The following is a 27,441-nucleotide window of genomic DNA, read 5'->3' on the forward strand; positions in this document are numbered from 1 at the left end:
CACTCACTTGGGACTTCAGGCCCAGGGCTTCCTCCTCTGCCCACACCTGGAGACATTTCGCCTCAGCTGAAGGCATGGGTGCTGCTGGCATCTATCGGGAAGACGCTTTGGATCCCATCAAAGACTGGAATCCAAAGCGAACAGTTCCAAGGTAGACAAGCCTGGCTGAGAACTCTGTTCCTGTCACGTGTCTCCGTCAAGCGGAGCTGCTGCTTCTGAATCAGCTGCAGCCTCCCAGCGCTATCTAAATCACACGTACCTGAGCGTGCTAACAGTCACTGATAACGCCTTCACTGACCTGTGAGAAAAATACTGCCGCTGAGACGTAACACCACGTGCTGGGAGGTCTGGGTATCTGGATGTCTGAGACGGAGACTAACTTCTGGGTGCCAGTCCCATCTAGGTTGCTTGGCACGGTGCACACAGAGCAGGCAACAAGCCCACGGGGGGAGTGCACACCTCAGCCGCGACACTCATCCCCAGGACTCTGTGGCCCCTTCCCTCTTACAGTTAATAATTGAAAGAAACAAAGTCTTGTAAAACAAGAAACTTTAATTATTTAAAGCAAAGGCACAAGTAAACATTTTAGGTTATCATACAGTGTTACAATAAAAACCCAACAGTATGACGAAATACATTTGTAAATTTTCACGTCTAATGTTTCACTGTGTCAACGCTTCTCTGGACTGAAGAGGTGTATAGAGTCTTAGATGTAATGGAAAAAGTTGGATTTTAAATAGCATCTACCCTACTTTCAATGAGAAATAATTTTAATTAATTTCAGAATTAAAAAGAAATTAAAAATTGTTTGCTAATCTAGAGCAGCAAAAACTTTCAAGGTAAAACTCATCGCTTTAGTAAGTTACTGAGGCTACACGCTGGCCATTTGATGTCTTGGTGCAATAACCACACTGGCCATGAAGTTTACCAAAATAATTGATATTCTTAATTTTTAAAAAGGTGAATATGACATTACATTATGCAAATGGTGACTGAGGAACCAAATGACTTCTTATGACGCCAGGAATAACATACTTCAAAAGCAGTAGACATTATTTTCAATCAAAGGCACTGCCTGGAAATTAACAAGCTGCATTGTGTTCAGGGCTGGAAAAGGCTTTTTTTCTTTCATCGTAAGTGGCCAGTTAGATGAAATACGACGTTTCAATCAATCAGCAAATGCTGAGTGGCTGCCAACTAGCCAAAATAAAAACAAAAAACTCAAACAACAAAAACCAGAGTAAAAGTTGAATGAAACGATCTCTTTGGCCTCTTTTCCACACAGAACATGCATGCACTGGCCGTGTGGCTTAGCAGTAGAGAGCTTGCCCGCTGTGTGTAAGGCCCTGGGGAGTCTGCCGACGCGCCTTCCTGAGCCTAGTGCCTGGGTGGTAAGCATATCAAGGTGCTTGCTCTGCCCAGAGAGCAAGGCTTTCTATCATCTGTCACCGTCTCCATCACGCCCCTGGCACACCTTCAAGTCTAAGTGTGTGAGTAGGCACCATTCGAAAGACACAAAAATATTAGATGAAATGAAATCCACCAGCAGCACAGTCCAGGCTTCAGAGTCTTCACAATATTCTTACATTAATTTGAATGAAACGGAGTCAGACTGGGGCACAGTATGGCCAGAAAGACTTTACATCTTTCTCAGTGGTATGTGAAATAAAACATTTTTTTGAGACAAAAATCTTACTATGCCATCCAGGCTGGTCCTGTCCTCAAGCATGCTTCCTGCCTCTGCTTCCTGAGTAGCAGGGAATGAATGAGGTTTGCACCACTGCACCCCACTTGACTCCAAGGCCTTGGAGAGCTGCTGCTGCTAGCACTCCACTGGAAATCACAAGAGCATCAGTGAACGGAGCTTTAATTTGCAGAGCTGCTTCACCCCTAATCCAAACCAGCAGGGCTGGTAGGAAGCTCCGCACTGTCTGTCTGCTGTTGGTGCTGGGCTTGAACACGGGGCCTTGGGCACAGCAGGCAAACAGGTTTCCAAACAATATTTTCCAAACAGGTTTCCCGAGGAGGGGCTAAAAAAATAACAGGGCGACAGGCCTCCCACCTCACTGCGCAACTGTCAGCACAGAACCACAGAGAACCCCCTGAGGGACGGACCCTGGCAGCGCCCTCAAGCCCAAGAGCAGGACCCTGGCCCCTGACCAAGACTCGGCTGCAATGCTCACGCCTATCTCTGCAGCAGAAACTCACAGAACTAACACTGCCAGAGGGCAGGGAGCTGAAAATGTCAGCGAGAGCTTTTGAAGAGCCTGGAGAGCTCTGAATACCTTAAATAACTAGCTTATGATCACAGGTAAATTACATACTAGAGTTTGGTGGGTGCTCTGGACACAGGCGTTTTCCAATGTCGTCTGTCAGGCAAGAGAGCAGCTAGGACAGTCTTGCTGGGAAAGCCTCGCCCACAATGCAGCATAAGGCGTTACATAGTTGGAGAAAGAAAACTACTTTTGCTTCTTCTACTCCATTTCATAAAATATTTTTATGTATGCAATATTCTGTGCAAAAATGTACTTTTATACACGGAATTCTATTTTCCACTATGGCTCTTCCTTTCATAAACTGCTAGCAAAAATGAGGGTGGGAAGCATCTGGCCAGCACAGGCCTGCGGCCTTCCCACAGGCATCATCTCTCAATTCACAAACAATAGGCATTCAGCTTTCCAGAGAAAGTCTAAACACCAGGGAATGACTAGGAATAAAGGTTTCTTATGGCTTTACCTGTTGATTAGAAACTAGAGAACTTAAATACAATCTCACAGATTTTTTTTTCAGATATTATTTGCTTGTATCTTGGACCTTATCCTAGTGCTAAATTCTATTAAGTAGATTAGCATAAAAAGTTTTATCAGTTAAAGATGAGTGAAGGACTTGAGCAGTAGTGTTTGAACAGCGCCCAGTTATGAGCCTGCTAGCGCGGACTGCTGAGCAAGTGGCTACAGCTGCTAAAACAGTAGTGTCTGGTTTGTACTTAGTCTTCTCTTAACGTGTTATTTACAGAAGTCCTGTTAGAATGCTGAAAGCCGCCACTGTCAGCATCTGCTACCCATGTAACAGGACGCGCAATGCTGGGGGCGGAGGTTAATACATATGTACAAACAGTGTGCCTGTGCCTGCTTCTGTTCCGTGACACACACAAGTGCGACACACAGTCAACTTAAAACAAAAACAAAAACCTTTCAGAGCACACAATGACTCTGTGCTTAGGAATTATACAGAGGAAAAAAAGGTGTTTGTACTTGACAGTCTTCAAAGGCCCACTAACAAAGCTGCAATTTAGTGAAGAAACAAATATCCTCCGCACACAAGTTAAATCACACCAATGTTTTGGTCGATTTGTCTAGAGACGGCTCCCTCGGAAACAAACTGATAAACACAAATGTACAGTTTGTTCAATGAGCATAGAATATTGCACAAGAACAGTTTCGTGTAAAGAAAATCCAATTTCCCACTGTCCTGAATTTTTAAATGGTTCTCACATTTAGACATAGCAGTATTTTCTAACTAGGAAAAACTAATATTCTGTAATACTGTTAGAACCCCATTTACCAATTAGCACAGTTCAGTCTCCTGTGGCAATGGAAACTCAGTGAACATTTGGCAAAGACAGTCAGACGAGACTGAAACACACGAGTGTGCGTACACACAGGTACACAGGACACTGGAGTGACCCCAACTCGCCTCCCGGGACACTGCTGCCCTCAGGGCCTCAGGCTGCCACAGTGCCGGTCACACGGTGGTTGAGTAGGACTCTCTTTGTGGGGGCTGCTCCTCGGGACCCTCTCGGTCACCCCCTTGAATTCCCAGCACACCATCTTCTGCTTCGCTCTCACTGTCGTCTGCCAAGCCGGGATTCAGGGACACGGGGCCAGACTTCCCGTGCACGGGGAAAGCAATTCCACGTTCCTGTAAGGGACTGTCTATAAAGTCTTCGTCCGAGGAGTGGAACGAATCATCATCTCCCAGTAAGTGGCTGACGATGTGGACGCCATCAAAAGGTGGCTGGCGGGAGAAGCTCCGCTGGCCTTTCAGGCACCTGAGCTGTTGAGAACAAAATCCAGGTTACTGATGTACTCAGACCGAAGCACACTCGACTGTCCCGTGAAAAAGCAGATAACTTATACTCAAGGAAGACAATGCCCTGCTCTCTTTAACTCACAGACATATGGTTTTTGAACGCTTTCTGTGTTATGTAATGGGACCTAACTCATGCTAACTGACTCCAACCGTCTTATGTAGATTTACTATTCTCATCCTACAGATTAGGAAATGGAAACATGAGAGGAACTGCTCAGATTTTACAGCTAACGGAGTTTCAATTTCAACTCAAACTTTACTGTGCCAAAGACAGTGTGCACCCGTGTATGCATCGCCTGATTTTGACACACACCATAGATGTCTGTCTGTCTGCACCCTTGTCCCTGGGATATTCTGAGGGGAGTCACAGACAGTCTACCACTTCACCTGCAAATATCAGCTGCATTTCTAGGAGGTACGAACTTAGAGACCACTTATGTCACACACCATCTTGAAAGATGTCACCATATTTCTATAAATGATAAACATGGTTCAGAAATGGCTAAAGTTTTGGGTCTTGGAGCTGGGGTAGGGCTCAGCTGGTTGAGCGTTCGCTGGCACACACACAGCTCTGTGTTGTACCCCACACTGCATAAACCAGGCAGGCCACCCCTGTAATCTAAGCACTGGGAGGTGGAGGCAGGAATTTAATGCTACTCTCAACTACGTGAGAAGTTCAAGGCCAGCGTGAAACACAGGAGACAGCCTCCAGCTCCAAAGGCCACCACACGCTAACACTCAAATCCAGGCGCCTCGCCCAGCGTGTGTGTCACCTCTGCTTTCTATCTGTAATTCAGGAAGACAGCTGACTTCTTTCAAGGGGGTTAATACTTTTCCCTTCCTTTTTTTTTTTTTTTTTTGGCAACCAGATTTTGGTTCTCTCCCTAGAGATTTCCAGGGCCAGTCTCATATAGGGAGGCTGAGAAGGCAAAGGCCATCCTGCAGCTAACAACTGCTATCTCTCCCATCAAGTACATTCTCCAAAAGCACCTCTCCCAGAGTTGGCGGCTGCTGCTCGCAGAGCCCGAGCTGCCGCTGCTTAAATTCCATCAAAGCCCCACACTCACCACCATGGCACCAACTCTCTTACCCCAGTATTAGATACTAATCCTGCCCTCGGGAATTTATACTGCAAATATAACGATATTTTTTACTTTCATTTGTCCTGTATACTGTGTCTGATTCCCCTATAAAAATGCAGAATTAAAACAGCAAAGAACAATTAATTAGCCACCAATTATCTTGAGGATTAAACAGCATGTAAGAGACACTTCATGCTCCTACCCTCATCAACCTTTATCCTTGTTCTCAGCAACAAACTCCTAGTAGCTAGCTTTCAAATCTTGAGATAAAGGCTATGCGAAATAGGCAGGAAATGTTACAAACACTTTCAAAACTAACGGTTCAGAGAGAAAGGCCATTGTAGCCTTGCCACGCTGCCTCCCAGCTTCCTGACAAGACTTCCAGGAAGATGTGAAGACAGCGCAGAAGGAGGGGTCCTCAGCTGAGGACAGGTGTCTGGCTGAGCCGTCCTTCTGCCCTGCCCTGGATTAGACTGAGGGACAGTGACACCAGAGTTAACATGTAGCCTCTCTGAGCACCACAACTGAGCACGGATCGTGAACAAGAGGGCAATAACTTCTCGGGGTCTCGAGACCCAGAGCTTTATTCCAGCCCCGGGCTCTGGTGCAGCTTCCCCCCCAACCCCCGCCAGATTGCAACACATGATTTATAGCTCTGCCTGTCGAGTTCAGTTAATCTCTTCCTTTCTCTTTTCTTCCCCAGTCCTTCTGAGGTAATATTGTGGAACACATGCCTTCCTTCTTCCTGGCTGTTACAGAGGAGGGGCATGGCAGAACCACAACTTGGCAATTGTTTGGAAAACCGTGGTTCTCCTCTGCTCTAACAAAATGTCCTAGAGTTGAGACAGTGTAGCCTTTATCGGATGCTGTAACTACAGAGAATTAACTGCGGGTTGAGGACTCAGTTTCTCAACACAAGGGGTGATGCCTAACGCCTCCCTGAGAACCGCTGACAGAACAAAGCAGAGGAATTTTTTGATTGTGTAAGAAACAAAGGAAGGTGGGGGGTGATGTGGTAAGACTGAAGCCACTCCTTCCCTAGCTTTGCCTACAAAGGGCACACTGGGGCACAGTGGCTTACGAAGAGGAAGGCCTACATGGCACTGAGCGGGCACCTGGGCAGGGAATCTCAAGGCATGAGCATGATTTCAAAGGGGCTGTCTGTGGGCAAAGGTACCCGAAGTGTCCAGACTTCTGCAGCAGAGAGGGCCTGGCTTTCTGCTGTAAACAGCATTTGTGACTCTCCTTACCAGGTTCTCAAGATCTAATTCTATTTTAAAAGACCATCATCACTCTTCCCAAGAAACATCTTCAGTGCCTGTTAGAAAAGAAGATCCCTCCCATCTAATGAACCGAAATCCTGGAATCTTTGCTTTCTTTTGTCTGATATATTTAAGTGTGAGAATGGCTGTAGAGACCTGAAGATGACGCAGAATGCTTGCCTTGGGTTTAATCTTGAGTGACAGAGAATGAATGAAAATGAGTGCCACTGTGGCACACCCTCTGTTCAAACCAAATGGGGCTGCGCCAATGAGGAGAAAAAACTCAATGTCAGGACTTTTAGCTTCCAAACAGGGAGCGCCTTGTCTTGGCTGACACCCCAGTGAATGCCATCTTGCAGTGAACAGGCAGGTTATGAGCCAATTCATCCCCTGGAGGAGGGTCCCAGGAGCACTCTACTTAAACTAGCTGTCTCCTTTGGGGACACAGGGAAGGCTTGGGCATAAATGTGATGCATATCTGAAGAGAAACACTGCTCATTCAGGCGATGTCTCCCTTTGTGTTTCTGGTCTTAGCAGATGGTCTTCTGGACCAATCAGGGATTAACAACAATTGATGAAAACTATTGCCTATGGCGCTCAGGTGGTCTTGAACTTGTGTCCTTTGTGCCTTAGCCACCCAAGTGCTGAGATTTACAGGCTGAGTCAGGACATCTGTCTTGGAAAGTATAGCTAATTTAAACAAACTATTTGGAGGCTCACTGCCTTTATTAATTCTTGGATAAATAGAATACAAACATCCTTGTAATACCACCCAACAAAAATTCCTTAATTATAACACTCCTGGTGAAATCAGACATAGGTTTTAAAGTTCCTGATGTGTTCTAAAGTACTTCTAGGATTCACTAAGAAGCTGGGGGAGAAAGAGGGAGAGAGGAGAGAAGGAGGGAGAGAGAGTGAGGAAGATTTGCTATGGAAATAGAGCAACGGTGACCAGAACCCTCTTCTAGAGTCCTGAGATACCCCAAAAGCGTCTCAGGTAGCTTATCCTGCAAAGGTCAAGGCCAACACACCCAACTCAATTTCCTATCGTTTTTCATTCTTCAGTCTTTTCTTAAGTTGAAAATAATTTTTATACAACATTTTATGATCACGGTTCCCCTCCCCCAACTTCTCCCAGAACCTTCCCACTCACCCAGTCCATTTCCTCTTTCTCTAGAAAACAGGCAACAGAAAAGCAAACAAACCAGAATTGCGTGTTTTTAAAAGAGAAAGCACAACACACACACACACACACCCCTATAAAAATACAAAATCAGAACCCATAATAAGCAAAAGACCACTAAGACAAAAAAAGCCCAAACACAGCACATAAGACAAAGTCTACAAAAATGTCACTGAGTTCACGTGTGCCGTCCGTCCTTTTGTCAGCATGGTTACGTGTGATTAGCTGTGGCTCGTATACCCAGTGAGGGTCCAGGGGAGAAATCTAAGTTTTCCTTTGCACGTGGGTGTCAACTCTAGGCTGCTTCTTGGTTGGGTGGGAGCTTGTCTGGCTTGAACCTGTGCTTACTCCTCAGGCTAAAACTGGACCAGTCAAGTATACCGGAGATGTAAATTCAGCATCTAAGAGAAGCAGGACAAAAGGGACACCGAAGACTGACGGGATCTGGGGAAAAGAGACTCCACAGCTTCACAGCCATGTGCTTGTAGTCATTTCATTCTGGGCTGACACCTGCCCCAGTGCCTGCATCGGCGCTGACTGATTACAAACTTGCTATATAAACAACATGTAACTAAAGACAAGTTAGAAAAGAACTCATTCCTGAGACAAATGCTACGTCTTATCCTGTCTTGAAATAAGCACACCCTTACTTTCCAGGAAAGCTGCCTGCCCACTGCGCTTCCCAACGCCCTGCGCCCACCTTTCTTAGCCTCACCCTCCTCCACAGTCGGTGGTACCTTCAGGACTGCACCACAATCTGCTTAGCCAATCCTCCCAACACACGACCCTCCGAGGAGCCACTGTGTACTGAGAGCACACAGCTCTCAGTGTCCTCGTCAGTTCTGTAAGGCGTGTATCGAGAAGCATGAAATCCAGCACCCAGGGTCACACTGTTCTGAAGAACTTTGATTTCTATGTTTAAGCCATGGGCCAGAAAGGTGGTGAGAGTTCACGCCCTCAGCACTGCTTCGAAGGTTCGCTTCTGGTCTGCCTTAATGTTGGCCAGGCTGGTGATCCAAGTGATTCCATAGTACTTCGGCTGACGATTGCCTGCAGCTGAAGACAACCTTAAAGCCTTCCTCCCCCTCTTCTCAGCTGCTGAAACTCAGGCAATGCCACACCACCAGGCCTGGCTCACCCTTTCCTAACAGCCCCGAGGGCTGCCCGAGGGTGAGGCTGTGACTGCATTAAAGGCTGGCTGTGCTGGAGAGAGAGCAGTTACAGCTCCACACGAGGGGAGGGCGAGGACAGGGGGCTCTTGGAGCTCACGGGACAGCTGGTTCAGTGGAGTCACTGAGCTCCGTGCTCCATGATAGACCCTGTCTCAAGAAGGAAAGTAGAGGGGCTGGGGAGATGGCTCAGTGCGTAAGAACACTGGCTGCTCTTGCAGAGGGCCTGGGTGGTTCCCAGCACCCACATGGTGGCTCACAACCATTTGTACCTTCAGTTTCAGAAGACACAACACCCTCCTCTGACCTCCATAAGCATGAGATATACACATAGTGTGTGTGTGTGCGTGTGTGTGTGTGCAGGCAAAATAGTCATACACAAAAAAGTATATAAAAAACCCACATACTCAAAAATGCTTCAAAACTCACTGGTAACTTGATCCTTGACAGTGATAAAACCAGAAGAGCTGCTGCTCACATGCATCCCAACTAACAAAATAACAAACCAACCTGCTTACTAGCCAAGTGCAGTGGCACAGCCTGTAATCCGAGCTGGCAACAGAGACAGACCCTGCCTAAACAAAAGCCAAAGCTTCAGTAACGCACTCAGTCCCTGGGGACTGAACACAGGGCCTTGTGCAGGGCTGAGAACAGAGAGGCCTGATGCTCAGAAAGCACTCCAGACAAACATGGAGTGCTGGCTGCCGAGCTCGTACTTATCTCTCTTTACTCCTTATACTGCATGGATGACTTTACAATGAGTTCAATAATTCAACATCCCGATTCAGTGAGACATGAACTACATTAAAAAGCTGGTGGGCCTATGGAAAGGCCCTGCCCACATTCATGCCACCCTGTTACACGTTAGATGAAAACATCAGCAACGAGACAGGTGAAACACTAACATGGGGTCCCCGGGGCACTGACTCTTACCTGGTGCGGCCTACTTCATCATGTTGTGCATTAAGAAACAGAGCAAAAGTAAGAACAAGAATGGATATAAGTACAACAATGAACACACTTGACACAACTTTAAAAAATCAGTGAAACTTAGCCTTGCACCAACAACAGATCAGAACTCAGGATTTCTCCGTAAGCATAGAAACCTCAACCATCTGTCAATTGGTAAAGGAGGTAAGATAGAGAACCGGCAAGGAATAAGGCACAAAATGCTGTATAGTTAATCAGAAAACAGGAAACTCTTATGTTGGTAGTCTGACGAATGCAGGCTTTGACAGGAAACAGCAGAGTTTCTAACTGCATGATAGTAAAACTTCAAGCACAAAAAGCTATTAGCAACCACTACAACTATTTCACATTAAATTTACCACTAAAGCCTTAGGAAGAAGACGCAGACTCTGCAGTAGTTAAGTGTGTCCGCATGTTAAAACTTGTCAGTTGACTCTAGTAACTGAGCCAGAGAACGTTAGGATAAATAAATACGCACACTAGTTTCAGAGTCCTGGAGTCTCTAGACAGACTCTCTCTAGACCTAAGTGGCGGAGAAATCTGTGCTGAGAAAATCTGACCACCTGGGCAAGTGCCCACAAGTCAAAAGAGATAGCATGTTCTTTCTGTGTTTGCTTTCTTTTAGCCACATTCTAGGATATCATATCTCATCAAGAGTTAATTTTTACACTTGATTTTAAAGAGACACGGACATATTTTTTCCAGTTCCTGACATCTGAACAAAGGAATTAATACAATTAGTAAGATATTAATAAGAATATATTTATTTACATGGCATTTTATGATTACAACGCACATTACTTCAAGTTCAATGTCTGTTTCTCCTGCGTGTGAGCAGAGATTGCAGACAAGTACCACATTCTGAGATTCAAAAAAGAGGAAAGAGCCTTGGGTTATTTTGAAAGACAATCAATCCACAACAAAGTGGAAAAAGCCATCCACATACACAAAAAACCCCTAACCAAATGAACTTTGATCACCACTAGACAAGGTCTGAACTACTGAAGTGAGTCATGTGACCGTGAGCAAAGCGCACAACAGTTGCAGTAAATTTCCAAGATTGAGTCATATCAGACTGCAAAGCTCCATCTGTGCGCCTGTGCTTGTGTATGATGTCTGATCTGGTTAAGCTGAACAACACCTCTGTAGGCGACACACAGCACCAAGCAGCTGTCCATCACGCTTCACCTCGGACAGAAGCCAAGTCTGATCGCCACATGGATGCTGAGCTACACACCTTTTGCTCCCCTCCTGTGGCTGCGCAATAATTCTGTTGGATTCTTTACAGAATACTTTGAATAGCTTTTCCAGATTTCAGAATTTAAAATCAATTGAAATGAGAAATGGCATGCTACATTTTCTCTTCCTTCTTTCTTTTCTCAGCATTGCCAAGCTGAGGATGACCGTGATCTCACAAGCACAGGAATTCCAAGTATATGTACAACCGGGCTCTAAATTTTTCTTACTTATCAGCTTCTTTAAAAAGCAGTATTATAGAATACATTGCAATAAATACATATTTTTTAAAAAGCTGTATTATAAACATGACAAGATTAACACTAACAGCACGCACCCAAACCAAAAGGCTTCCAGAGAACTCAAACAGGAAACCAATACAAGTGATCATCTAGGGGTTATACCTTCTTAATCACTGTATGCCCAAGTCCCCGCACGTAGCAAATTGAAATGCTGAAACATTTCCCTGAAACACTAAGTAACTTAAAGCTTTAAAAAAAATAGCATTAAGTAAGCCATTAAAAACACTGAAACTATAAGAAATTGAAGATTCTAATTAAAAAGGTATAAAATGCATTCAGAAGCAGCAAAGAGCTTTGCACCAACATGTGAAAAGGGCAGCAAGTTTGGATGGAGAAACTGATCCCGTCCACTTGTTTCAGAGCAGGAGGGGGGACTCTGCCTGTCACACGCAGGAGGCTCCATGCAGTCCTGTGGGCAAAGTGAGGCCACTGCGAGGAGTCTTCTTCCTGGCAGCTGAGGATCTTGACAGAACTGAAACCATTAGCAATATGTAGACAGCACATAGCGCCAGTGGTGAGGAGGCCAGGAATATATGAGACTCTATGTAAATTTACCAATCACAGGAAATAAATCACTTCACACTTGTTTCACGCTGAACCTTTAAGGCTAGATCAAAGTACCATGAACATTTCATTTGATTTAACCTTTAGCTGAAGTATTAAAAACCACTCTCCGACTGTTAGCAAGATGCCCTCATGAACTTTTCTTTTCTGTGTGGACTGAATTATGTTACCAGGATTTGCTGAAGCCATCTGGTGAGTTTTTTCATTCCATCAAATGAGGCCAACGTGCTCTGACAAGGACGCACGCTGAAGAAGGGAGTGAGCAGGCTCCGGCCACCGGTGACCTGGGTCTGCAGGAAGACCGCCCGCCTGATGTCAGGCTGTCACACCAGCGTACAGAGATCCCCAGGAGGCGCCAGGGCTGTCCAGACTGAGAATGTGTTCTGTGTTGAGAAACTACAAGCAGTCTGGTGCCTGGACCTAGTTCTTGAGAGATGAGCGAAAGGAGGAGGCTGAACTACCGAGATTCAGGTCACGCTGAGGAAGGGCAGAAGGAAAGCTAAGGGAACTACGGAGCAGGAGTCAAGAGAGCCTACAGCCACACAGTCCTCCACAACACTGCCTTGACAAAACAATGGATACTTCCGTGGTCTACTGGCTTGGTGCGACGTATTAGCCTTCACAGGGTGTGTGGTCTGTGTGAAGTGCCTCTGCAGGGTGACTTTAATACCACCATGAATTCCCACAAGGTAGCTGAGGAACAGCTGTGCTGCCTGCACTAACACAGCGAGGGAGTCAAGGACATACCTGGCACCCGCGGGCCCCACACTGTCTACACTGTCTACTTGGGCAGCCATGACCAACCTAATAGCTAAAAGAAAATGAAATGTGGGATGGACAGCCGAGTTCACAGAAAGTCAAGACCCAACCCTGAGTAGCAGGCATTGCAATTGCCAAGTCTCTTTCAGTGGGTCAATGACAGTCGTCTTAACATCTTCAAGGTACCAGAACACTCAAGACACATATATATAGTTATGAATCCATTCTCCAAAGATGGACAAATCTCTACACATAAAGTATCTCTAAATACTGCAATAAGCACCATTCATGGACCCTGGGGAATTTTCAAGACAAAAAAACATCAATTTTCAAATATGGTTATTGAGACAGTAAGGTACTGTGACACACACACTGTCATCCAGTAACCTGGGAGGGAGGATTCTAAGTTGGAGGCCACCCTTGGTTACACGGTGAGACTTTGTTTCAAAGGGCAAAAGGTGGGCGGAGCACTGAGATACAGCAGGACACACACTTGAATAGGGCTTACTCCATCCACAGGGCTGTGCGCCGGCACCACAACCAACCTTAGGATATTTCCAACACCCAAACAGATACCACCATGCGCTCTCTGCTCCCATACCGTCTGCCTCTACCCTCTCCTCGGCCCGGGGAACTGCTCATCTATGGCTTTTCCTATTCTGTGCTCCTTTTATGTAAGGGGTGTGGCTGAATTTGTGGGCTTCTGTGACTGGTTTCTTGCACTATTTTTTTGTGTGTCACAGTACACATCAGTAATACTGTTTTGGTGTCCAGTCCCCTTCCGTTGTACGGACACACCATATCCACTTATCAGTGGACAGGGGTCTGAACTGAACTGGTTTTGTTTCATGGCTACTATAAAGAATGTCATAAATGTTCATGCACATGTTTCAGTGTGGACATATCATTTTTCCTTGGGTACAAAGAAGCGGAACTGCCAGACAGAGGCAAGCATGTTTAGCCATTTGAGAAAACGAAATGGTTATCTTCCAAATTGTCTATACCATTTTCTCCTCCCAGCTGCCCTGCACAGAGTTTAGATTTCTCCATATCTTTGTCAATGTTTACTTATCTGCTTATATGTTCCTGGTTAGTATAAAGTGGAAATTTACTATAGTTTTGATTTGCATTTCCCTGATGGTTAATGATGCTGAACATATATATATATATATATATATATATATATATATATATATATATTGTGGTTACTGGCCATTTGTAGATATATTTTAGAAAATAGTCTACTGAGGTGTGGGAGGGGGATGTTTGAGACAGGGTTTCTCTGTGTAGCCCTAGCTGTCCTAGAACTCCCTCTGTAGACCAGGCTGGCCCCAGACATACAAAAACCCGCCTGCCTCTGCCTCCCAGCCGCAGGTATTAAAGAATTCTCCACCCAGAGGATTCTTTACTTGCTTAGTAAATAAGGTATTGATCTTTTTACACTGAAACCAAAAGCTTTCTGCATTTTTTTCTCAGAGAGATGTCTGTCTATCTTTCTATCAACCTATTTATCAATCTATCTATATATCTATCATCTCTATCCATCCCCCTATCATCTATCTCTGCTCATCTGTCATCTATGTGGGGGGTGCAGGCACACAAAGGCACGAACATTTGTAAGTCAGAGTCAAAATCCAGTGTCTTCCTCTATTATTTTTTATTTCCTTTTTGAGATAAGGTCTTTTACTCAACCTGTAGTCACCAACTGGCCAGACTGGCTGGCCAGTGAGTCCTGGGATGTTCCTGTCTCCATCCCCTTGTGCTGGGATTACATCACCATGCCTGGCTTTTCACAGGGGTGCTAGGGAACTCAGATCCTGGTGCTAATTCAGCAGGCACTTCACCCGCAGAGCCATCTCCCCATTTTGGTTTTTATCTCACTTTTTCAAGGTTATATTCTGATTTTCTTCATGGTGTTCTTTGAAGCATAAACGTGAACAGCTTCCCTATTCTTTCACCTTGCTTCTACTGTCATAGTGAAGACCAAGACTTTAAAGGAAGCTCCATTTGCTCTGTCAAAATCATGGTTCAATCTAGAAATACACATACTAGACATATTCTAAAATCATGGTTCAATCTAGAAATATACGTACTAGACATATTTTATGGATGACAGCCGAAAACCATTTTAGTGCTAGAGTTAAGTTGCTCTACTTTAACAAATATGCTGAAAAAAGACTTAAAACCCAGATATCATATATCTGATGATCATAGTATACTTAAAGCATAAAAAACTCTGAAAACTCAAATTTGAAAAACAAAAACAAAACAAAACAAAAAACCAAAGATAGGTTTCAAAATCAGAAAAGGAGCCAAACAGATATTTCCCTAAAGATATAAATGACCAACTGAGCTATTCAAAGATAAGACACTTCTTTAAGACTTGCAAGGGATGCCCCTAAGAACCACAGTGACTCCCAGTCCCTGAGAGCCTGAGGAGAATTGTGAATTGGAGGCCACCCAGGGCTACACAAGGCTGCAGCCTTCACATTTAGCAGGACGGCCACCGCCACCACGACAGTCAAGTGCCAGCCAGGCAGATCAGGAGCCTCTCCCGCAGACGGTGGGTGGAAACTGTCACGCCAGCTTTGGAAAAGTGCGGCATTTCTTCAGCTGGTGGCGTTGACTTACGGTCCAACAGATCCACTGTAAGACGTACTCACATGCAAACAAAGGGCCACACGGAAGCCTGTACGTGACGTTCACGGAGCAGTACTCGTGACAGTCAAAAGAAGAATAAGCCATGTGTATCAACTAGGCAACTGACAAAATGTGGTATATACATATTTTTCATTATTAGGCAAGTAAAGAATGAAGTACAGACACCTAATATCAAGGAACCTCCCCAGAGGCAGAAAGGGAAATCAGTGTCGCCTAAGGGTGAGGGGAAGAATTCTGGAGGAGTGAGGAGCGACTACTAATGGGTACAGGGTTTCCCCTAGAGCCCCCAAAGAGCCCTCAAACTGACTGTGACGACAGCTGTACTACTCTGTGAATACACCAAAACCCCACAGGACTATAAACTTCGTGTGAGCAAACTTGATCACATGTGACTATTGATAAAGTGACTGTTTGCGTCTATGAAAACTAGGTAGTCGTCTTGTATGTGTGATTCAACTAGAGACACTGACAGGCTGAAAAGAAGTAACCGTCTATCTGGAAAGCAACTTCTAACTGATAAAAAATCGTCAATAATGTAAACCTTGTCCATGCAGTTCTCCAAGGAATAAATGGTGGCTCCCTCCCGCAGCTTCATCTTAGAGAATGCTTCAGCTGAGGTGGTAGGGGCGGGTGACCTGCAGCACTCCCGACAATGCGGTCCCGAGCATGCACACCACCCTCCCCTAGCCGGGCACAGGCCTCCTTCAGCTGGGATGGATCCTCCTCCTGAGACCTGCAGGCTGTTCAGTGAAGATTGAGTGCTCGCAAACCACATGACCTCACGAACGCTATCTTATCATATCACAGGTTCCTCACGCTGACCACAACTTAAATCAGACAGGCAACAGACCACCACGCAGTCTGTGACACGCATATTGGTAGACATTTCCAGCTGTTCTCTTTGTGGGAGAGAAAAATCTGATTATCTCATGTCCAACTGCATCTGAGAGATACTGTTCGTGAAAAGCACATGATTTACTGCTTTAAAAACCTCTAGCACAGTTGAAAACCTTGTGCTTTAGTAAATCTGAGAGCAAAGTTCCTTTAACTGATACTTAGTAAATATCCCTAATTTGGAAAAAAAATGAGCACTTTGTATTTTTTAAAAGTAACATAAAAAGTAACTTATTTGCTGAGTGTGGAGGTTCACGCCTTTATCTTAGTACCTGAGGGCAGAGGCAGGCCGATCTCCACAAATTCAAGGCCATCCTGGCCTATGTATTAGATATCAAAGAAGAACAAAATGAGCAGTCAAGTTTCTCTCCTGGCTTTGGGGCCTCATTCTTTGATTTCTCTCCTACCTTTATGTTCCTTCCTGGTCTCCTTTTGTGAGCTTTTGCCTTAAAAATCTTTTCACATATATGCCTCTCTATTCTAAACATGTCCCCCCACCCGGCTATTTTCTACTCTCCTCTTTAATATACAGCATAGGCAGCCCAGACTGGAGGTGTGTGTGTGTGTGTGTGTGTGTGTGTGTGTGTGTGTGTGTAGGGGGGGCATGTGTGCAGAGGCCAGAAGAAAACATGGCTTTCTTGTGTTACCATCCACCTCAATCCTCTGACAAAGGATTTCTTACTGTAGCTGGAGATTGGCTAGAGGCCAACAAGAACAGACACACACCTGTCTCCACTCCTGAAAACACACAACCACACCCACTTTGTCGGGTGTTGGGGTCCAAATTCAGGTCCTCCAGCTTCTGCAGCCGGCGCCTCTAACCTGACAGCTTCTCGGCCAGGCTCCCGACTGTGCCACAGCCCGGCCACGCTGCCTTCCTCCCTATGATCCAGCTTCCTACTCCACAGCTTCACATACTCAGCCCAGCCTCAGGACCTTCGAGAACTACGTAGTGTAACTGCTTTAGGGTCACAGATTGAGGCAGTGTCTAAGGCATGCGTGGGAACTGAAAGACGTTCAAATGTTCACTAACTGGATGGACACTTAAAATGAGCATTTTAAGGTTGCAGGATCAGTGTCAAAGACCTAGAACCTAGGCTTCCTGGCTCTAAGTTCTCAGTCCTGAAGATGAGTTTTCCAATCACTTCTAGTATGATAGAAAACAAAGCCATGCAAAAATATGGAACCAAACTAAACTAAAACAACCCCTACACACACACACACACACACACACACACACACACACAAACACACACGTGTGAATGAATGAATGACCGAATGAGTACACAAACAAGTAAATAAATAGAGCACAAATCTCAAACTACTGTTAAAAACCAAACAGGCTGCGTGGGAACCCAGCGTCTTCTTCCTGCTTTAAGGATATGTCTGGAAGTGCCGTCCTAATAGTGAAAGGGGGAAGAGTAAGGAGAATCAGCTTTTAAGTAGGAGACAGTATTAAAAATGAGCATCAGGTGCAGAACCAGAGCACGGAGGGAAGACCCGAGACACTTACACTGTGGGTCATTTCCGCTTCCTTACCGAAGTGAAACAAGCCTAAGTACACCCCGCCAACTGCCCCGAGGGGAGAGCTTCACCCGAGATGCTTCTGTGGGGCATCTACAGCATACCACAGGCTCCTCAGAGGTGCTAGGCACGCTCCATCCTCACCCACCTGCTAAGAACTGTCGTAAAGAGTGATATGATCTAGCACAACAGAGGTCACTGTTTACTGTTCGTTTTGTTTTTAAAAAATACTGACAACCATTGGCTTTTAATTTTTATAACATATGTGGCCCATCTCCTTTTTTGGAGATAAGCTCTTACTCTGTAGCCCGGGCTGGCGTCATACTCCCGATAATCCCCCTGCCTCCACCTCCTGAGTACTGGCTTATAAATCATCACCCATCCTAGGTTCGTAAGCCTTATGCTGCTGTTCTGTGGACCATCTCTTAAGACGCTTAAGGTCAGCCCTAATAAACACTGTACTACTCACTACAGTATAAACACTCTCACGTAAGCTACTATTTAAATGCTTGAAAGTTCAGAAGTGAGAGGCTAATGAGGGTCATGGGGAAGGTGGGTGCAGGAGAGGGGGACCCAGCTTTGGGACAACATGAACTCCAAAAAAAGTGGTTTCCTATTAAGTTGCAGGACTCTCAGAAGTAAGTAGACTTACAAAACTGGTCGAGATTCTCTCTCACTCTCCCTCTGCACTTTGGGTTGACTGCAAGCCTCACGGGGAATACACAGAGGCAAGCAGAGCAGTGAAGTAAGTGCTGTGCTCCCCCTTCTTCAGCCCCACCCACCCACCCAACATCCTAGTCAAATGCACAATTCCACTCATGCCAAGTTTCCCATCAATAAGTACAAAGATCAGCTAACAAAGAGACTGTTAATGGTTACATGATCAAATACACTATTAATATTTATATGAAATATTTCACATTGAAAGCCAAAGATTCAGCAAATTCTAGCATACAAGTTTTACCAAGGTCAGGTTGACTTTGGTTATTTAAACTGTGAAGTGCTATACCAAAGAAGGTAAACGGAATGTAAAAGTGACTCAGCGTTTAATCCCCTTCGAAAGGTAACAGAGCTGCACAGTGGTGAACACCATGGGCTTGTGAGGTCTTTGTGCCATCTGGAGGCACAGCGGGCTGCAAGCTGTCTGACGGGTGCTGGAAACCGAGCCTGAGTCCACTACAAGAGCAGTAAGCACTCTTAGTCACTCCCTGTGCTGTCTACTCTTCTTAAAGGCTTCCTTCCTTTATATTGTGTGCATGTGCATCTGTCTGTGGGATGTGCACATGTACAGATGCTCAGAAGCTGGGAGGGGACATGGACCCCTGGAGCTGGAGTGACAAGCAGTTGTGAGCAAACGCTCTTAGCCACTGAGCCGCCTCTTCCATCTACTGGGCTATTTCAACTGGTACCTTGGTTTAAAATTTCACGGTTTTTTTAGCCTCTTTTCTGATAAACTAAAACAGGCAAATGAATGAAAATCTACGTGGGGAACACAATGGAGAAGCATCTCCAGCTATACCTGGAATGATTTCACATTGCCTCCTACATGCCTCCTGGGTTAACAGGCTCAGCAGAACCCTTCACCTGGTCTACCCTCCCTTCGTATGACGCATTAACTCTGCAGCCAGCTTCTGCCTGAGCTGAGCTCCTACCACGTTCCCAGCTCACTTCTGCGCCTGTGTGCGGTCCCCAACCGTACTATGCACTGTCCATAGCCACAACCCCCATCACGGGCCCTCATATGCCCAAGGTTTCAGCTATTCTGAACAGTATCTCATCACAGAGTCAGAATCTTTAATTTGGATCTAGCTCCTTCGCAGAACCTTCTACTCTGAAGATTAGTTTTCTCTTCAAGTTTATACAAGAAATTTTCAAAGTCACTAATATAGAGACACACACAACCCCCCCCCACACACACACCATGGTGCACACCTATAATCCCAGTGCTCTAGAGGCTGAGGCAAAAAAATTAAAAGTCTGAATTCTATCTAGGTGACAAAGCAAGATCCTGCCTCCAAAAACAGACTGATGGATCAATCAACGCATGAAAGCTAACTCTCATGTGAATAATTTTCTGTCTGTCTTATTTGGAAAAATGTTTTTGTTTTTATGTTTTCAGTCACAGCATGTGACAAGCAAAATTCATGCCTATTGATTGGTTTTAGGCTAGCATACAATCAATTTTTACATAATTTTAATCCAACAATATTAGTTTTCTTACACTTTTTGCTTTATTTCAGTCAGAACTTCTTAAGAACATCCCCTGGGCACAAGGAAAAGTTCCCAGAGGAAGGAGTTACAGAATACCCAGACAATTTGTTAAAAAACATACTAATAGCAAAGATTATCTGTAAACTCATGATTCCTCCAATGTTACCAAGAATAATAACACCAACCCTGACAGGAATGTCCCTGATATGACAAAGGAAACTGAGCTGAACCACATGTGAATCTATCAAATTGTTCTAAGTTGTTTCCTCTTCACCAGGAATTCACTCTTAGGTTAACTACCTGCAGGAAGTTATTTCAGCAAACACTCAGCCTTCAACTGAAGGATGTAGGCCAGGAAAGGGCAATGTCCACACTTGTTCCTCTGAGGTTTAGGCTCATCTCGTGGCCAAGAAGTTTCCGTTCTTCTTCAGTTTTAAAAGCAAATCAAGTTTATGCTATCCTTTAAAATGTCATTACTGTGAACAAACATTTTACTATGATTCAAAATAAGTTTTACATGTATTGCTGAGTGTGTCATGAGAAAACAGTAAAGAACGGAAAACTGACATAAGCTGCACAACAAAAAGATTCTCTCCAGTCAACAGATGAGCCTAAGTCATTTAAACAAGCCTAAGAGCTAGCCAAATTCTGAGCAACTTCACTGGCTGGCCATCAGAGGCCCCAGTGCCAGTTAAACAGCATCCACACACCAAGAAATCTGTTGAACAGCTCTTAGGCAAGCATCCTTTTTTGCAATCTCAGTACAAGCACCGTGAAGGGGGAGAGGAGGTCAAAGCGAAATGACTCCCTCCCCTCCGCAGCAAGCAGCGCAGAGCCAGTTGGCTAGGTGAAAAATAGTTAGGGCATGGGCACCTCTAAGTGGCTTCAGGTCATTAAAGATAAGGCTGAGTCAGTGACTGACATTTTAAGTTGTTATGACTAAAGATTTAGGGAAGGCAAATCCTCACATTTGACAACAAAAAAATCTTTGCTTAGAAAGGCAATCTCACAAGTTGCTCTTAACTATAATCATGAATTCATAGAAACTTTTAGCACAAAAGGGCAGTGATAAAGCGTTGCATCTGGAGAGGAAGGAAGAAGTATGTGCAGAGCAGCATTTCTCACTCACCTCATGAGTCAGCTCCGCTATCTGGTCCTTCAGCTCCCTGACGTACTGGTTGGAGTCCGACCTGCTCAGCTGCCCCTGGAGCTTACCCTCTTCTTGCTGTTTGTGACAAACAACAGAGGAAAATCAGCACACGAGTTTTACATCATGAACTAAAATATTCTAAGACACTGGGCAGCAGTTTATCTAAACTGTGATCAAATCCTTTCTAGCCCTGAGAAGCAGCTCACAATGAATTAAACTGAGTATTTCTTAAAAATGCCTAATGGATGTTGACAACCATACACTTTACAAAGCACACCCTAAAGAAACTCTTAGGAATTAATTACCACTCAGGTCCTCTGATGACAAAAATGACCCTCAAATTCCAGGGCCATTGATGTCATGTTTTTCTCAGGCAGTTGTTTGTCTCCCCAAACCATAAAAGCCGGCACCCAGTCAAAAGCTCCGAGAGGCCCCACTGGAGGTCAAGCTGCACCTGGAATCTTCTGGAGAACAGGAGAAGTTCTCCGAGCTTCAGGAAGGGAGGAGTGTGACGCTCCTGCTGAGTTCACTCAGAATATATGTGGGAACCCGAGATACAGCTGCTTTTTTAAAGACATGGCACAGCATTTCTCAGGGCGCTGCCCTCGAGGAGGACCCGAGTCAGTTCTCCAGCAGCCTACAACCCAGCCCACAGGCTCCGGCATGCCGGACACTCTCCTCCAGCCTCTTCAGAATACTGTGTGCACACAGCCCACACAGACCCACATGCACACACATAACCAAGGGCAAACAGGAAGGTGAAATAAGTCTTTAAAAGATGCCCCTGATCCTAACACTTGCTGAGAAGAGATGGGGCCATTTCCATGGCTACAGCTGTTAGGGAAGAGCTGCCTTTTCCTTCTCGCTGTACATCTCAGCTGGCCTGCTTCTGTATCCCCTGGGCTGAGATTAAAGGTATGTGCCACCACGCCTGGCCAGTTTTCTTATACCAGGAAAAATAAACGTGAACTTTCTAGAAAATGGCCCCCGAAAGAGTGAAAACCAGTTTAAATAGCCTAAAACGTTTACAATTAGGAAACCATGTGTTGATGCTTTAAACATTTAGAAGCCGTTACCCAGAGGTACTGCTCACATACAGAGTTGCTCCTGAGACCAGAAGAGGACAGGCTTGCTTTTATTGGTGTTTCCTGCTACGGAGACAGCCACAGTTAACAGTCTTTAGTGCAACCATCCCATAACAGTCTGTATGTGTATAATTAGCAAGCATGAATGCATGGTCTTTTTTGCCACACCTCAGTAACAATATAAGCTGAAAGACATAAAACAGAGCAGCAAGGCGTATACTGTGTTTTCAGAGAATTCTACAAACCCCTGGAAACTGCCTTGTGGTATCTGGGTGTTTACAGGCTTTGAAAGCTTTAACATTTTCTTAGGAGGCAGGCACGGTGGCACACATCTTTAATCCCAGCACTCAGAGGGCAGAGCCAGACGGGTCTCTGTGAGTTCTAGGCCAGCCTGGTCTACAAAGCGAGTCCAGGACAGTCAAAGCTACATAGAGAAACCCTGTCTCATAAAAAAGAAACAAAATCTCTTAGGTATTGAACCTTCAGAATAAAGAGCCACATGGAAGAATGTTTTCCGGTCCATCCCTTTTGCTATCTTTCAAAATCCCAAGAAGATGAGACCTTGGGCCCTCCTCAGCCCTCTAAGCCTACCCGAGTCTGCCTTCCACTTCATGCCCACACACTTTCCTCAAACACCCTTGGTAGAAAGCAGAAGCAAGCACCACTGTTCCAATAACAAAGTGGGTAGCTCCCTACAGTCAGGAGCCAGTTTTCTACCCTGCTCTCCCAGTGAGAACTCTTTGCTGCTACTATCACATGCTTAGCTACACTTGGTCTTTTCTTCAAATCCTTTCCTCAAATTATTCCTCACACTGCCTTTTTCTGTTTTCTTTTGGCATCTTCTCTTTAAAGAGAAAAGGACCCCTCCAAGTGGAGTGTGATCCATGGAAGTGAGTCAATGGAATTCACATGGAGTTAGAAATCTGCTAGACCCAATGGCTAGAGAAAAGCAACAGAAGGCCAGAGCCACACATCAGGCCCCTAGAAAACCAGTTCTGAAGTCTTTTCCATTGAAGTGAAACAATAAACCCTCTCCAATTCTGTCACTTTCCAATAAAAACAGTAGCTAATTCACTGAGCCCTTCTCAGCCAAGGCTCTCTGGGGGAATCAAGCCCTCACACCTACAGCAGCATCGCGCATACGTGAAGGTTCAACAATGCCCATGCACCTGGCCACCACCAACTGGGCACCATCCTGTTGAGAACCCACTCAGGACAGTCTTCTGAGTGGCTTCTCCCGTGGAGCTCTGGCAGAAAAACACAGCACTCACACAAAACACACAGCACTCAGGAGGCAGAGGCAGGCGGATCTCTGTGAATTCAAGGCCAGCCTGGTCTACAGAATGAGTCCAGGACAGCCAAAGCTACACAGAGAAACCCTATCTCAAAAAAAACAAAATTTAAAAAAAATAAGAAAAAGAAAGGAGGAGGAGGAAGCGGTGGCAGCGACTAGGCCAACTGGAGACTGCACAGTAACAGTATTCCATATCCACTGTCTCCTAGGCTGATATTGCAATGGAGGAACTATTCAGGCAAGGCAGGGAGCAGTTTAATTAAAACAACTGAGCCCAAAGATGTTTCATCCAAAGGTGGGTATTGGGGTTTGGCTACAAATAAATTTGCTACAGCAGTTGATTTTTTTTTTTTTTTTTTTTTGAGGAGAGACAGCACTGATGAAAAGAAGACATCTGAATACTTTACAATAACAGACGGAGCGATGGAGCCATGGCTTACAGAGGACTGGAGTTCAGTTCTCAAGCCCAGACCAGGGGCTCGCAGTCATCTGTAACTCCAGTTTCAGGGATGTGACGGCCTCTCTGATCTCTGCAGGTCCATGCAAACACACATACATGGTCTACATGCATACACAGAGGCAAAGCACTTATAATAAAAACAAATAAATCTAAAACAAAATTTTATATTAAAAAGATGTAAGAATTTTAATGAAAAAAGGGAGCCATCCAAAACGCATATGGACTCCTCCCCAAATCAACAAAAACCCCAAGCAATGAACAGGACAACAAAGGCTCAAGATACACCTCAGCTTGGATACTGAACTGCCATGGGCTACATCTGTAATTACCTCCTCCTAAGGGGGGAGCAGCATTACCAGGCCACAGAAGAAGACAACGCAGCTACTCCTGACGAGACCTAATTGACTAGGATCAGAAGGAAGGAAAAGAAGTCCTCCCCTATCAGTGGACTTGGGGAGGGGCATGCATGCAGAAGGTGGAGGAAGGGAGGGATTGGGACGGGAGGAGGGAGAGAACCACAGGGGGGATACAAAGTGAATAAAGTGTAATTAATAAAGAAAAATTAAAAAATAAAAAAAAGATACACCTCAGCAGCACAGTGAGGTCCTAGTTCAGTCCTCAAAACCCAAACAGTAACAACACCATCAAAACAGGTTCCTTGAACTTGTACTCACTGTTCAGAAAAAATTTTCTAAGAAAAAAAAAATGCTACATTCAATTAAATCTAATGTCTAGAGTGGATAATGTATCTAGATTTCAATATGACTTAGAAACAAATAACAAGTGTTAATACACACAAGCTAAACTGAGGGAAAAATAATTAAGCAGCTCCAATATAATCTCAGAATTCTTTTCACACAGCAGCTGCACATAAGTCAATGTGCTCTCTGCCTGAATATTTGGTTCAATATCCTACTTAGGGAGAGATCACTAATATTTTAAAACTGAAAACAAAGCCCATTCAGAATTGTCTCAAATACTATTTAATGACAGCTGTGTAAGTGACCTATAAATTCTTGATTTTTTTTAATGCTGTGCAAACAGACTTCCATTGAAATATTTCTCTAATGCCTTTTAGTAAATACTTTATTTCAGTATAAAAACAGACTATATATATACACAATGTAAAATATATTAAAGAACTACATATTCTAAGAATTACATATTAACTTAATGTCACTTCTAAAACAGTTCACTGTTTTGTGATGTTTAAGATTTCCCACTATTTTATAGCTTCCTATTTTCAAGTAGCACCATATGTTTGTCTCTGATAAGCAAGTGGGAAATGTCAGCTACCCTAATAAATTTAGAGACTTGGACTCTTGAGGGTTTCTCCTGGTTTAGCCGATAACAACAGATTGGCAGATCACTGGTTTACTAAGTAAAATAATTGGTAAAGAAGTTTAGTATCTCAACACTCCACGCTCTCACCAAGGAGACCTTACACACACTTTCTGTCAGATCGTAAGGGAAGCTTGAGAGGGTCTAAAGCAGTAACTGTAACAGGCACAGATGCACGGCCCACCAGTGTCACCACAAGAATGTCTGCCTTAGGACTTGAATTCAGCCTTAAGCCAAAGAGAGTCTGCGAATAAAGCTTTTAACCAGAAAGCCAACAATCGCTTCGCTAACGGTATGTGTGCTGAAGTGTTTAGAAGCAAAGAATAATACGAGTTACTTTGAAATGCATGAAAAAATAAGAAGGCTAGGATGACGGTAAGCAGCAGACAGTGACATACGGTAATTTCACAACGCTTTCACTGTGCAGAGGACATCTTCGCAGCACTTCGAGGAAAGAAATGACTCTAATACAAAACAATCCATCCCTCCTTTCCTCACGGCACTTGCTGAAAAAGTGTATATGTTTACATTAGACCTCATTTACACTGGTGGAAGAGTTATCTGCCCCCAAAGGTTTGCTGACTTTGCATTTACAACCCATCTTTTGTGCTAAGCACGTGGGCTCCCGTCCACAACCCCAGCACGTGGCCGCTGAAGTCCGACGGTCACTAGCTAAGACCAGCCTAGCTAAGTAGCCCCGTCCTGGGGGTCAGGGCAAATCCACCTGCTGAAGGCTGGGAGTTTGCTATCTCTCATTGACACAGTCGGTGGCTAGCATCTGGGGAGAAAACTTGGGATAGATCCCCAGCACAGACACACAAAAATAAATAAAAACCCACGTTGTTCCAGTAATAAATACTTTCACTCTATTTTCCTGGGAATTTAATAGGAAAAGATTAAGATTAAGTTATCCCTTAATCCAAAACTTTTGTATTTTGAAACATCTGCATATGCAAAATGAGAAGTCTTTAAGACAAAAACCAAGTCACAACATGGAATTTAGTTATGTATTTAGCACTTTTTGTAGTCTGCTTTGTCTTTATAAACTGGGGCCTGGGCCTACGGCCTTACATGTTAGGAAGGTGACCTAGCATGATATATGTCCCCAGCCACTTTTGTTTTTTTCTTGCTGAGACAGTGTCTTGACTGGACTTGAAGCCCAGGTCCTGAGCCTGTGCTCTCCTGCCTCAGTCTCCTCAGTGCTAGGACTCAGAGCACAGCCCCACACCTAGCGCATACACGCTTTAAACACTTATCAGTCACATATGTGGAAAACACTTTCTAGGGACAGTTTAATTCATTTACATTTAATTGACATCCATAGCTCATGTGCAGAATTTTCCATTTGTTGCATTTGTAAGCTTCAAAACAGCTTCATATTTCAAATTTTGAGACTGCAGATGTCCAATCCGTATCAAATGTCCAGAATAAGAAGATACAGTGCAAAACTTCCAGCAAAAATTTTCGAAGTCTAGACTCTTAGCTTACCTACTAGGTTAGGACACTGCATAATGGGAGCAGATGAAGACTGTAAAACTACTCCAAAATACTATAAAGTCTACTCTAAAACTAGAACCTGGGGGCTGGGTGCGCTGTTTCGTGCGCACCTAGAATGCACAGGGCTGAGTTCAAGCTCCAGAACTACACCTTAAGAAAATCAACAACCTCCACACACCAAAGGATTAACTTCTTTATATTGTTTAGTCGTCATACAAGTTAAATATCTCTAATTTAAAAATATGAAACCCAAAATGCTTCAAAATTGATCACTTTGAACACTGATATGATGCTAAAAATGGAAAATTCTACTTCTAAATGCATGTAACCATGGATGAGAAATATTCTACTTGTACATAAACACAAAAAAACTGTATATAGACACAAAATACTTTATTTGTACATAGATACAAAACAAAGTTCATCTGTCGGCCATCATGAATAACACTTCTGAGGCTAAACAAACAAACAAGAAGGCAGAGCCTATTGAATCAAAGCAACTGGGATCCCAAATCAAAGATTACTGATACCTGCTCTACCTCTGGATTTAAGGTATAAGGGGAAGTAAATCTGTATTACGTAAGCCAGTTTAGGTTGGATTTTCTGTTAGCTACAATACAAAATTACTCTCTAAGCATTCTTATTACTGTTAATAACTGAATATACAACTATAAACTATCTAAGTAGAAATATTCCAAACAGTGAT

At 44.3% G+C, this 27,441-nt stretch overlaps 1 protein-coding gene across 7 annotated transcripts in view; it reads right to left on the reverse strand.

The window, feature by feature from the left end:
* Positions 1-534: 534 nt before the first annotated feature.
* Positions 535-27,441, reverse strand: part of Evi5 (ecotropic viral integration site 5) — a 146,007-nt gene continuing 119,100 nt past the window's right edge. For all 7 annotated transcript variants that reach the window (XM_060381099.1, XM_060381098.1, XM_060381100.1 and 4 more), the window contains 2 exons: positions 21,038-21,133; positions 535-4,056 (listed from right to left, as the gene is read on the reverse strand). In XM_060381099.1, coding sequence (XP_060237082.1) covers positions 3,745-4,056; positions 21,038-21,133 — 408 coding nt within the window. In that variant the 3' untranslated portion in view covers positions 535-3,744. The remainder of the gene's footprint in view (positions 4,057-21,037; positions 21,134-27,441) is intronic.

Source organism: Meriones unguiculatus, chromosome 3 (assembly GCF_030254825.1).
Source record: "Meriones unguiculatus strain TT.TT164.6M chromosome 3, Bangor_MerUng_6.1, whole genome shotgun sequence".
Classification (NCBI taxonomy): domain Eukaryota; kingdom Metazoa; phylum Chordata; class Mammalia; order Rodentia; family Muridae; genus Meriones; species Meriones unguiculatus.